At 36.8% G+C, this 12432-nt stretch overlaps 1 protein-coding gene across 1 annotated transcript in view; it reads left to right on the forward strand.

The window, feature by feature from the left end:
- PLEKHH2 (pleckstrin homology, MyTH4 and FERM domain containing H2) overlaps positions 1-12432 on the forward strand; it is a 287878-nt gene that overhangs the window by 150490 nt on the left and 124956 nt on the right. The window contains exons 16-18 of the mRNA XM_007944379.1: positions 4444-4623; positions 7111-7219; positions 8483-8595. Of these exons, the coding sequence (XP_007942570.1) occupies positions 4444-4623; positions 7111-7219; positions 8483-8595 (402 nt within the window). The remainder of the gene's footprint in view (positions 1-4443; positions 4624-7110; positions 7220-8482; positions 8596-12432) is intronic.

The raw sequence follows: 12432 nt of genomic DNA on the forward strand, positions 1-12432 counted from the left end.
TTGGGTTTCCGAGGCAGTATCTTCACGGAAGTAGATTGCTCAGTCTTCCTTCCAAGGAGCTGCTGGTAGGTTTGAACCACAAGCCTTCTGGTTAGCAGTCAAATGGCTTAGGCACTACACCACCAGAGCTTGTCAAGTGTGTGATTTTGTTTTTATAAGCTGAAAAATAATTTGATAAAAATTGATCCTGTTGTTTCAAAAAAAAAAAAAAAACAAGTCAGAAGAATGTAGATAAGCAGGAATCTATTGTCCATTATAGTTACTGGAAAAAAGTAGTGAGAATACATGTGAATCAATATAGGCCTACTTCATTTTGTGCTATAGATGTTTTAGAAACATTTTTTTAAATCTGCATGTATGTTTGGTTTTTTCCCTTAAAATATTAAAAATCATTAAGTTTAATCACTGTTTAGGGAATCATGATGAATTCTTTAGTAAAATGAATAATCATCTTTAAATATTAGGGTGGACGGAACCTAGATTTTCATGTGTTTGGGTGTGCCTAAAGCAAGGTACACCTGTATTATTATCTTTGTATAATTCAGATACTATTGTTATGAGAGCTCTGGCAGCATAGGGCCTAAGGCATTTGACTGCTAACCCAAAGGCTGGCAGTTCAAACCCACCAGCCACTCCTGGGAAGGAAGGTTGGGCAATCAATCTACTTCTGTAGTGATACTGCCTCGGAAACCCAAGGAGGGGTCACTGAGTTGGCTCCGACTTGACAGCAGTGAGTTTTGGTTTTTGGTTTTTGACTATTGTTATGTGTTATGGTAGAATTAATTTTATTTATTCCATATTTTCAAGCTTGCTTTTTTTTGTTTTGACTTTTCTGCCTTATTATTTTTCCCTTTTTTAATACTACCTTTCTTTTTCTGGAAGTCTAAATACGTTAATTTTTCTTTTCTCCTTCAGAAGTAAATTTTCAATTCAGCGCCTGGCATACTGCTTTGCACGTAGTAACTTCTACAAAGTAATTTAGTAAAAATAGTATAATAATTGTAATTAATTTAATGAAGGAAAATCATGTTTTGTATGCAGGACACATTTAATGAAATGAATTAATTTTTCACTATTAATCGGCTAATAGACAGGTAATATTGCATTTTAGATAGGCTATTCAAGTATTGCAGTCAAGTCAATTCCGGCTTATAACAACTCAATAGCACAGAGTAGAACTGCCCCTCAGGGTTTCCAAGGCTATAAATCTTTGTGGAAGAAACTGCCACATCTTTTGGGTTTGAGCTGCTGACTTTTCAGTTAGCGGCTGAGTACTTTAACCACTACAGTACCAGGGCTCCCAATCAGATATGTAAGGAGCTAAATGATAGGGAGTCTTCAAGGTTGTAGTAAGGTCTTTGGCTTTTACTCCAAGTAAAATGAGAAGTCAGTGGTTAGCAGAGCAGTGGCACCATCTGACCTATATGTAAGAAGAACTGATGCCTTTGAATTGTGTTGTTGGTAAAGAATATTGAGTATACCATGGACTGCCAGAAGAATGAACAATCTGTCTTCAAAAAGTACAGCTAGAATGCTCCTTAGAAGCAAGGATGGCAAGACTTTGTCTTATGTCCTTTGGTCATATCATCAGGAGGGACCAGTCCCTAGAGAAGGACATCATGCTTAATAAAGTAGAGGGTCAACAAAAAAGAGGAAGACCCTCAATGAGATGGATTGACACCATGGCTGTAACAGTGGGCTCAAACACAGCAACAATTGTGAGGATGGCACAGAAATGGGCATTGTTTCATTCTGTTGTACATGGGGTCTGAGTCACAACCAACTCAACGTCACCTAACAACAACAACAGCAATATGTTTAACAGGAACACTATCACTGCTTTTTACAAATAGACTGAAGAGAATAAGGACGAGATTAATTGTCGTGTGCAGTGCAGTGAATTACTTAATATGAACTCTCTAGCCACAGACCTCTATTTTGTGATGTACTGTAAATCCTAGCCTCTGTGCCTGTGGTTATGGTCCCATTTTGGAGTAAGTTGTTCATCATGTTAATGAAGCAGGGTTAGGATAGGATCTGTCTTGAGTCACCACCACCTTCCTACAGGGTGTGACTCAAGTCACTATTCTTAGTTTCCTTGAGGGTATGCATCCAATATATGTGAATGTTCTGACAAAGATGTTTAGGACTTCATATTGCTTGTTTCTACAATCAGCACCAATGGAAGCAGCAGCCAAGACATCAGAAGACTTATTGCATTGGGCAAAAGACCTTTTTCAAGTGCTGAAGAGCAAAGATGTCTCCTTGAAGACTAAGATACACCTCTCCCAAGCCATGGTATTTTCAGTCACCTCATATGCATGTGAGAGTTGGATTATGAATAAGGAAGACCAAAGAAGAGTTGATGCTTTTGAGTTGTGGTGTTGGTGAAGAACAGTGTAAGTACCATGGACTGCTAAAAGAGCTAACAAATCTGTGCTGGAAGAAGTGTAGCCAGAATGCTCCTTGGAAGCAAGGATGGCCAGACTTCATCTTACCTACTTTGGTCATGTTGTCAGAAGGGACCATTCTCTGGAGAAGGATATCATGCTTGGTAAAGTGGAGGGTCAATGAAAAAGAGGAAGGTCCTCAATGAGATGGATAGACACAGTGGCTGCAGCAATGGTCTCAGGTATAGCAGGGATCATGAGGCTGGCACAGGACCAGGCAGTGTTTTATTCTGTTGTACATAAGGTTGCTGTGAGTCGGAGATGACTCGACAGCACCTAACAACAACAACAACTGACCAAGTTCTGTCTCTGACTTTGTACCCTACATCTGATTTGTCATCATCTGACCTCTGGTTCTCAGGACTTGAGACAGCAGTCTATTGTCCGACCTGATTCACTAGCTTCCGTAGCCTTGTGAGGCAGCAGCCTGTCATTTGAGCTGCTGATTTGGGTTCCTTGGCCCCTGCAACCATGTGAATGACGAGAATCCTCCACACTGATGCCTGATCCACAGATTTGTGACTCATCACCATCCACAACTTCATGAGCCATTTCTTTGCTGATTTCTGAGTTCTGTGAGACATTAGGGTAAATTGTTGTTGTTGTTATGTGCCGTCGAGTCGGACCCAACTCATAACAACCCTTCCTTGGATTTCCGAGGCAGTATCACTACAGAAGTAGATTGCCCCATCTTCCTTCCGAGGAGTTGCTGGTGGATTTGAACCACCAGCCTTCTGGTTAGCAGTCAAGTGCCTTAGGCACTCCACTACGAGAGTTCTCTTAGAGTGAATTACAGAACCCTAAAATGAGAGGGAGAGTACCGAGGGGAGGAGGAGTAATTAATGTTAGTGTTGATGGCAGTTGTACAGCAGTTTGGAAAGATTGAACATTTGAAATATCTTTAACCTCTTCCTCATATGGGCCAGCCTTGTGGTGATCCTTCTAAAAGAAATTATTTGAGCAGGGTACTCTTTTTTTTTTTTTTAAAACTTAGTTTGTCTTGAGCAGGATACTCTTACAGTAATCCAGCCCAGAGATGATTGTGGCTTGGTGGGGGCAATAAAAGTGTGAGGGAGTGATCAGATTCTGAATATATTTTGCAAGTCTTACTGACAGCTGACAGAATTTTTTGACCAATAACATATGGGCTATGAGATAAAGGATTGAGGATTATAGCAAGATTTTTGGCCTAAACAGCTGGAAAGAAAAAGTTACCATCTACTGAGATGGGGAAAAGCTATGACAGAGCAGGTTATGGAGAGGAAGTTAGCAGCTGAGTTTTAAACAAGTTTGAGATGCTATTAGATACCTAAGTAAAGATAGTGGGTTTAGAGTTGAAAATTTCAGAGAAGCCAACATATGTTGGAGATGGAAAAAAGAGTCCAGTCACCGAGCTCTGGTAGTGAGCATGAAAATGTATGATGATAAATGCCCTTGAAGTTATAATGAACTTTTACTGAACTGCATACTTGGTCAAATATGTTAGAAGTTGTAAATTTGAAGAAGACCGTGTATTTTCCTGGATGGTATAAACAGTTAACGTGGCTACTAAGCCAAAGCTGGGGGTTCAAGAGGTTCCAAGAGGTTCCTCAGAAGACAGTCCTGGAGATCTACTTCCACAGAGCCAGCCATTGAAAATCCTAAGAAGCACAGTTCTTTGCTGATACACATGGGATCACGATGAGTAGGAACTATTGATGAGGTGACAACTGTACTGGTAATAGTCTGTGTACCATTCACATTACAGCGGCAGAAATAGCTTCTTATTTTCTCCTCCAAAGTTGAATGTTTAGTATTCATATTGTTCTTTTATATACAATTGAGCATTTTGGTTGTTGCAACTACACATAGATAATCAAATTACCTTTAGGTATCTTTTTTTTTTTTTTTTTAAGTATGCTTTACAAAGATAAGAATGAAAAGGATTATGAAAAATTTTAGTAGGAAAGAATTAGAAAAGTACCTTCCTCATAATTACTAACATTTACTTTAGTTTCCGTTAGGTCAGATCAAACTCTGGGAGGCTAAAGTTGAAGAAGTTGATAGATCCTGTGATTCCGATGAAGATTATGAGGCCAGTGGGCGTAGTCTTTTATCCACACATTACACCATCGTTATTCACCCCAGAGACCAAGGTCCAACTTACCTTCTAATTGGATCCAAGCATGAAAAGGTATTGACAGACATGCTGATTTGAACTGCTTGATTTGGAATGATTTAGGTAATATCATTCAGGTATTAGTAATGATTTTCAAATCAGTTTTATGGGAATGAAGAAGAGAACTTTGCTGAAGACTTTTAGCTCTTTTCTCAGAGATTCTTTGCATCCTTGGAAATAAGCCTTATTTAAATGTTGTTTTTTAGTCTTACTGACAAAAGTGGTCTCAAGGTTGAAATTAGTGTGAAGGTAGAGGACAAAAGGACCTTCGGTTGAAAATGTGGGTCTCTCAGAATGGATAATTTTTGGTGAATCTAAGGTCTCCAGTTCATATTTTTCAGTTATTTTAAGTAAATTTCAGTTTACATACAAGTGTAACTAGTTATATGTATTATATGTATGTATACTCATATTTTATAAAGAAGCCTTCACAAAATAACGGGAAAGTGATGGACTGCTCAATACATAGTATTGTAAGTGTATTATATTGAGGAAATTGACTATTTAGAACAGCACTAGTTTTAGTTTTTCACCTCACATCATATAAGCAAAATAACTTCCAGATTAATTTAAAGAATTAAAAGAGTTAAATGAAGTAATAACTTTTAAAAAATACCTAAGAGAAAACTATGTGAGCATTTATCTAATCTCTGACTGGAAAGTACTTTCCCACTCAAAAGAGGCAGTATATCACAGTGGATATAGTTGATAGACAAAGTGCTAAATGCCTTACATATGATATTCTTTTTCATTCTTACAATAACTCTGAGGGAGGTGATCTTATTCCCATTCACTGATGGAAAATGTGAAGAGCCCAAAGGTAAGGTAACTTTCCTGTGGTCATACATCTAGGAGGCAGAGTTGGTATTTGAGCCCTTATTTCTTTCTTTATTTTTTTTTCTGGTCATAGTGTTTATTGGTTTACTTTTCTTTTTTTTTTTTAAGTTGTAGTTTGAGTGAAAGTTTACGGAACAAATTGATTTTCCATTCAATAATTTAAACATTTTTTTGTTTTGTAAGATTAGTTGCAATCTTCTTAGTGTAACAGCAGTCTTCTCATATCCTCCCTGGGTTCCCTGTTTCCATTTCAAAGCCCTTGTTCCTGAACACTTGCCTCTGCTTTTCCTCCCTGTTGATTTGAAAAGCACTATGTTTCTAATAAAAATAGGAAACAACTTATTTAGGAGAAAAAATGTACAAATGTTTAATGTTTAAACTCATTTGTAATGAAAGAAATGCAGATTTTGAAAAATCATCTAGCTTTTGTTATCTATCAAATTATCAAAAATTGAAAAAATTATAACTTGAAGAGGATACGAAGAGGGAAATACCCTAGTATGTTATTAATCAGGTTTCAAATTGGTATAAACTCTCTGGAAAGTAGGTTTCAAGAGTTTCAAAACTCAGATGTTTTAAGAGTTCAAGAATTCATGTTTATACCCTAGTGATGACTGATAATTCTACTTCAAAGACTATATACTAAGAAAATGATGATAAATGCAAAGTTGTATATATAAATTTGTTGAGCACTATATTCTTATAAAAAATAAATTTTATTTTTATTTCTGAAATATTTCAAACACAGAAAATATAACAGATGCACTTACACTCACCTTCTTACTTAATAGATACTCACTTTAGAGTAAGAAATTTGTAACTTTCTAAATGTTCAACAATAGAAATTGATAAATATATATGGTATGCCATATAATAGAATATCGTGTAGCCATTAAAACTTATTTATAAAGAATTTGTAACAACAAGGGGCAGTCCTTATACCAGAATATTCAGAAATCCTAATAATCTATTTAGAATAATCTTAATTATATAAAAATATAATACATATGTATTTTCATAGAGGGGAGTAGAAGACCAGAAGGAAATATGCTAGTAGCTATCTTTGGAGAGTGGAAATTTTAGTATTATTTTTGTCTTTAAACTTTCTAAATTTCTTAAGTATTCTGTATATGTTAGTTTGGGAGTCAGATTTTTAGTTTGATAGAATTTATTGTATTTCTTAAAAGAAAATGGACTAGTTATATTTATTCTTGTCTCAGCATTTTATTCCTCTCAATTTTGTCATGCTTTTCTAAGAAACACCTATAGAAAATAATAAAAATGTAAACAGTGGAAACATAATATGGTAACATGAACACAATTTAAGTGAGCCTACCTTAGAATAGCTTGATTAGGTAGCATAGTGCCTAAGGCATTTGACTGCTAACCACAAGACTGGGGGTTCAAGCCCACCAGCCACTCCTCAGAAGGAAGATTGGGCAATCTACTTCCATAGTGATACCACTTCAGAAACCCAAGGAGGGGTCACTATGAGTCAGGTCCAACTCCATGGCAGTGAGTTTGGTTTGTTTGATTTAGGTGGTTTTTAGTTATTCTTTAAAAATTAATGAATGTGGTGTTTTTTAGCCTCAAAGTTTTGTACAGTTTATAAAATTTGTTTTTTCCTATATGATAACATTTTTATTAATCCATTTTGATTTTAAGGACACTTGGCTTTATCATCTGACTGTTGCAGCTGGAAGTAACAATGTAAATGTTGGATCTGAATTTGAACAACTCGTTTGCAAATTGCTAAATATAGAAGGAGAACCTGGTAAGTTCAGAGCCTATGAGGCTTTCTGGTTTATGAAATGGACCTTAACCCTCTTATCTTCATGGAGTTTTTACCTTGTGTGTCCCTGTTGCCCTGCAATGCACTCACCTTTTCATTTGTTTTGCTGGTGATGGGCCAGAGTTCTCACTGTGGTTCTTAGGCTCTGAGGACACCACTCTTTCTTAGTATGGTATGTCCTGTCACACTCCCTGCCTTTGCTCACAATAGAGCTCCCTTGCTTGGAATGCCCTCCTTCCATCCCGTTCCTCACCAGTCTGATGAAATACTATTTACCCTTAGGGGCTCTCCAGCTCAACATCTTGCTCATCCAAACACCAAAGCAAACTCACTGCCGTCAAGTCGTTTCCAACTGGTAGCGAATCCTCCTTGGGTTTCCGAGGTGGTATCTCTACGGAGGTAGATTGCCCAATCTTCCTTCTGTAGAGTAGCTGGTGGGTTTGAACTGCCAGCCTTCTGGTTAGTAGTGAAATGCCTTAGGCACTATGCCACCAGAGCTCCCATCTGGCTCATAGAAGGGGCTTAATAAATGTTAAAATTATGTCCCAATGTACTTTCATGTAACTCTTCTACATTTGTTGCTTTGCATCTAAATTAAAATTATTTTTTTTATGGCTGAATATTTCTTATTCAGAGTCTAGATTATATCCTGTGCTTTACAAAATAACAAAAACCATATTTCATTTTCACTGTCCAGCATAAGAATTTAATAAATGCTGCTTTGTGGGAATGACTTCATGTCCTTCATTATCTTTGTATCTCCTCCTACTTTGGCTTCTCTCTAGATCTTTCCTCAGCTGCTTATGTATAATTATCTCTCTACCTAGGTTACCTATCTTTAGTACATTTTAATAATATGATAGTGCCATGGTAGACTTGTATAAATCTAATGCATTAGGCCAAACTCTTCTAGGTTCATTTTATCCAAAACAAGAATTCCAATGGCCTGAAAACTGAAAAAGCCCTGCCTCCTGGGTGATAAACATCAAGAGAGCACAGACTATGTCTGTTTTTGTTCAAAACTACATACTCAGCTCCTAGTATAATATTGGCATATATCAAAGAAAAACTTGGGATCTTTTTTCTCAGTCCAAAAATAAAACTTTGTTGCCAAAGGTTTTCTTGACCTTATGCCTTAAAGTTGTAGGACAGGCCTGAGAGCTAATTTCTAAAGTGTTAATTTAATGGGAGACCACAATAAGTGATTGTTTCTGTTTGCTGGTCCTATTTTATTCTTATATTTAGCCTCTCAGATATGGAGACATCCTGCTCTGTGTCACAGCAAAGAAGGAATCATTTCCCCTCTGACAACACTACCTTCTGAAGCTCTACAAACAGAAGCAATTAAATTATTTAAGGTAAAATTTCATGTGGAGTTACATATTCTTTTTCCAAACAGTACTCAATCTAATTCTTTATTCTCTCATTTAATGTTCAGAATTCCAAGATAATTATTTGTATCTGTTTCACTCAGTTTTTCCAGATCTCTGTTATGGAGAGGTTGGGTGGAGTGTGTTAGTAGGACGTCATCTCATGTCATCTGAGAAAAGAGATAGTTACTTCCTCCTTCCCAATTTGGATACCTTCTGTTATATATTTATTTATATATATATTTTTTCTAGCCAAATTATTCTGGCTAGGACTTTCCATGATGTTTAATAGCAGTGGTAAGACTGGGCATCCCTATCTTGTTCCTGATCTTAATGGGAAAGCTCTCAGTCTTTCTCCATTGAAAATGCTGTTAGCTTTACATTTTTCATAAATACCTGTTTTTATATTGAGATCTGTCCCTTCTACTCCTATATTCTTGTTTTGTTTTTTGTTTTTGTTTTTTTTGCATTGTGCTTTGGATGCAAATTTACAGAGCAGAATTTGTTTTACATTCAACAGTTCATGTACATTTGGTTTCACTCCCCAATCACCATCCCCAAACCTAATCCATTCTCTTCCTCTTCCTTCCCAGCGATACCCACCCCCCCCAAATCCCTGTGCCCTTCATAGTTATGCATTCTTGTCTATCCAGCTTTTCCTCTATGTGAATGCTGACCCTCTGGTGCCCCATGGCCAATTGCTCCAAGGGATGTATCTCCTTAGAGTAGATGGGTGCATCGCCCCAGGTTGGATGTTCTGCATATAAGTCTTACTGCTATTGGGCTGAGAGCCAGCCCTTGGGATTGAGTTTTATCCCAGGCCCAAAGTGTATCTGAGGGCCATAGTCTTTGGGGTCCCACCAGACTCCATCTGACCAGTAATTCTGGTTGTTACTGTGTTTTTGAATTTTGTTCAACATTTTTCCTCCCACTCTATCCAGGATCTCCAGTTTTGATCCCTTCCAGAGTGGTTGGCATTGTTAGCTGGGCACCAGCTAGTTCTTCTGGTCTCGAGATCCATTGTATCCAGGGGCTGATTGTTTCCAAATGTCCTTGGTTTTCTTCACTCTTCTTTGCTTCAGATAAGAGGAGACCATTAGCTGCATCTTAGATGGCCACCCAAAAGCTTTTAAGACCCCAATCGCTACTCACCAAAGTAGGTTGTAGAACAAGATTTTTATGTATTATGTTTTGCCAGTTGAGCCTTGTTACATATTTTTTTAAGTAATTTAATTTGGAAGAAATAATAATTTAGATTATAAAGATTTATCTTTCCAAGAAAATTCAAAATGTGATTTAAGGGAGCTCTGGTAGCATAGTGGCTAAGACACTTGCCTGCTAACCAGATGGCTGGCGGTTCAAACCCACCAGCCACTCCTCGGAAGGAAGGTTGGGCAATCCTACTTCCGTAGTGATACTGCCTTGGAAACCCAAGGAGGGGTCGCTATGAGTCGGGTTTGACTCGATGGCACATAACAACAACAACAACAACAATGGAAATAAAACGGTGGATTTCATATTCTCTCTGAGTTAGGATTTGGGATTACTAAGAGAAAAAAATATATATGGTTTGGTAGATGTGAAAACAAATGTCAGAAGATATTATCTGCCTTTTGACCTCTTAAATGGGGCATTCTCTTACATAACATCTACTTTAGGGTTGAGAAAGAGTGAATCAGGGCAGAGGTATGGCATGTGAGTGCCCTAAATACTGATAATCTGTGGTGCGCTATCCTCTGCTTTCTCATGCATTTGAACAGATATGTGATTTATACATAGAGAGAGAAAGATACAGAGTTTTATATATAGATTTATAGAGTTATATAGATATATAGATAGATAGATACAGTTTTATATATAGATAAACCAAACCAACCTCACTGCTATCAAGTCAGATCTGACTCATAGTGACGCCTCCTTGGGTTTCTGAGGCGGTATCACTGCAGAAGTAAATTGCCCAACCTTCCTTCCAAGGAGTGGCTGGTGGGTTTGAACTGCCAGCCTTCTGGTTAGCAGTCAAATGCCTTACTTCTTTTTTCTTCAATTTTATTTTTATTTTTTATTGTGATTTGGGTGAAAGTTTACAGAGCAAATTCATTTTCCATACAACAGTTCATACAATTCATTGACATTGACTGCAATCCCCATAATGAAACAGCTTTATCCCACTTCCTCCCTGTGGTTATCTTTTCCCTGGGTCCTTCTTTTCACTGCATTCCTGCCCTCTGAGCTATCTCTCTATGCAAATAAATATTACCCTTCTGATACCCTACAGTTGATCGTTTTAAGAAGTGTGTACCTACCTGGGATATAATATCTTTTTAAATGCAACTGTAATATTAGTGATTGAATGCAAAAGTGGCGTATGCCATTTTAGTGGGATAAGATGAGCTGAATCATAAAAGTTTGGTGGATGTGAGGTACTAAGATATTTACTGTGAACTATTTTTTTTTCCTACAAAAAAGAATATTCCACATATTTTACAATAAAGAAGAGGAGTCAGTGAACTTAGTTGTTCAACAATTATTGTAAAATTCTGTTATCTCCAACAACAAAATCTGACTTTCACTAATTTTGCTTTAAACAGATCATACTTTAATTTTTATGCATCTTTCATAATTTGATGGCTTAGTACTTAAGGCATTTTACTGCTCGTCAGAAAGTTGGCCGTTCAAAACCACCAGCTGCTCTATGGAAGGAAGATGAGGCAGCTCTAACTTCTGTAAAAAGTTACCACCTCAGAAACCCAGTGGGGGTTGATATGAGTTGGAATTGTCTCAATGGCAGTGAGTTCTAATTATAAATAAACAAATAAAAAGGTGTCACAGAAGGAAGTGTATTGATCAGAAAACAAATACTACAAGTTACTATATTTTATTTTTAGATAGATCTTTCATCTCTAACATGTTATATTTAAAAACGTGTCTATTCTTTGCTCTTAAAAATTATTCAGTGATTTCATCATAGTTAAGCTGCTGAACAATATCTACTTCCATACACAATAAGGATAATGAATTAAGTGTTCCTTGAATCATTGTTGTATGCTAAGGGGTTTTGAGACTCTTTAGAAATGAACATGAGCATTCTGATGTGCAGTTTGTGATCAGTAATGTTAGGAGTATGCATAAAACAATTCCAATATTGGGAAATATTCATTGTATTTTATCATCTATTATGGATTCATACATGCCTATATGATTAAAATTTATCTTTACTGAATTTATAAACTTAATTCTCATGTAAGAATGAAATTGTCACACTCCTCCAAAAGGTTTGTTTTTAAGTCATTGGGAAAAGTCTGCACTAATTTCTTGGATTGTTTCATAATTCTTCATCAGGTATATCCACCCTGTTTAAGAAGGAAAATCCATTTGAAAGAACTTCATACATTTTCACCAATCTTCTCGTGCAAGATTCAAGTGTGTCAGTGATGGTGTAGTATGTGGTTATACAAAATTGATCTCTGGTACTCAGTAATTCTGGAGGACTTTCATGATTTCCTTGTTTCTTTCTAAAGTTTCTGTGATGGTGAATTGCTTGATAATCAGTATTTAGCAGTGTTTGTTTTGTTGTGTTTTCAAAAATTTCAAAATCTCTTAAATTATGTAAATACTGTGTTAATGACTGGTTGAGATCTATGCCTGTCTTTAAATTTACTTCTGAATCTTGGCAGGCTTAACTGATTCAATGAAAAATGCTGCAATATATTATTCCACATGTTGTTGTTGTTGTTTGCCGTTGAGTCAGCCCCGACTCATAGCGACCCCTCCTTGGGTTTCTGAGGCAGTATCACTACGGAAGTAGGATTGCCCAACCTTCCTTCT

Source organism: Orycteropus afer, unplaced genomic scaffold (assembly GCF_000298275.1).
Source record: "Orycteropus afer afer isolate SDZICR_OR568_19922 unplaced genomic scaffold, OryAfe1.0 scaffold00124, whole genome shotgun sequence".
NCBI lineage: Eukaryota > Metazoa > Chordata > Mammalia > Tubulidentata > Orycteropodidae > Orycteropus > Orycteropus afer.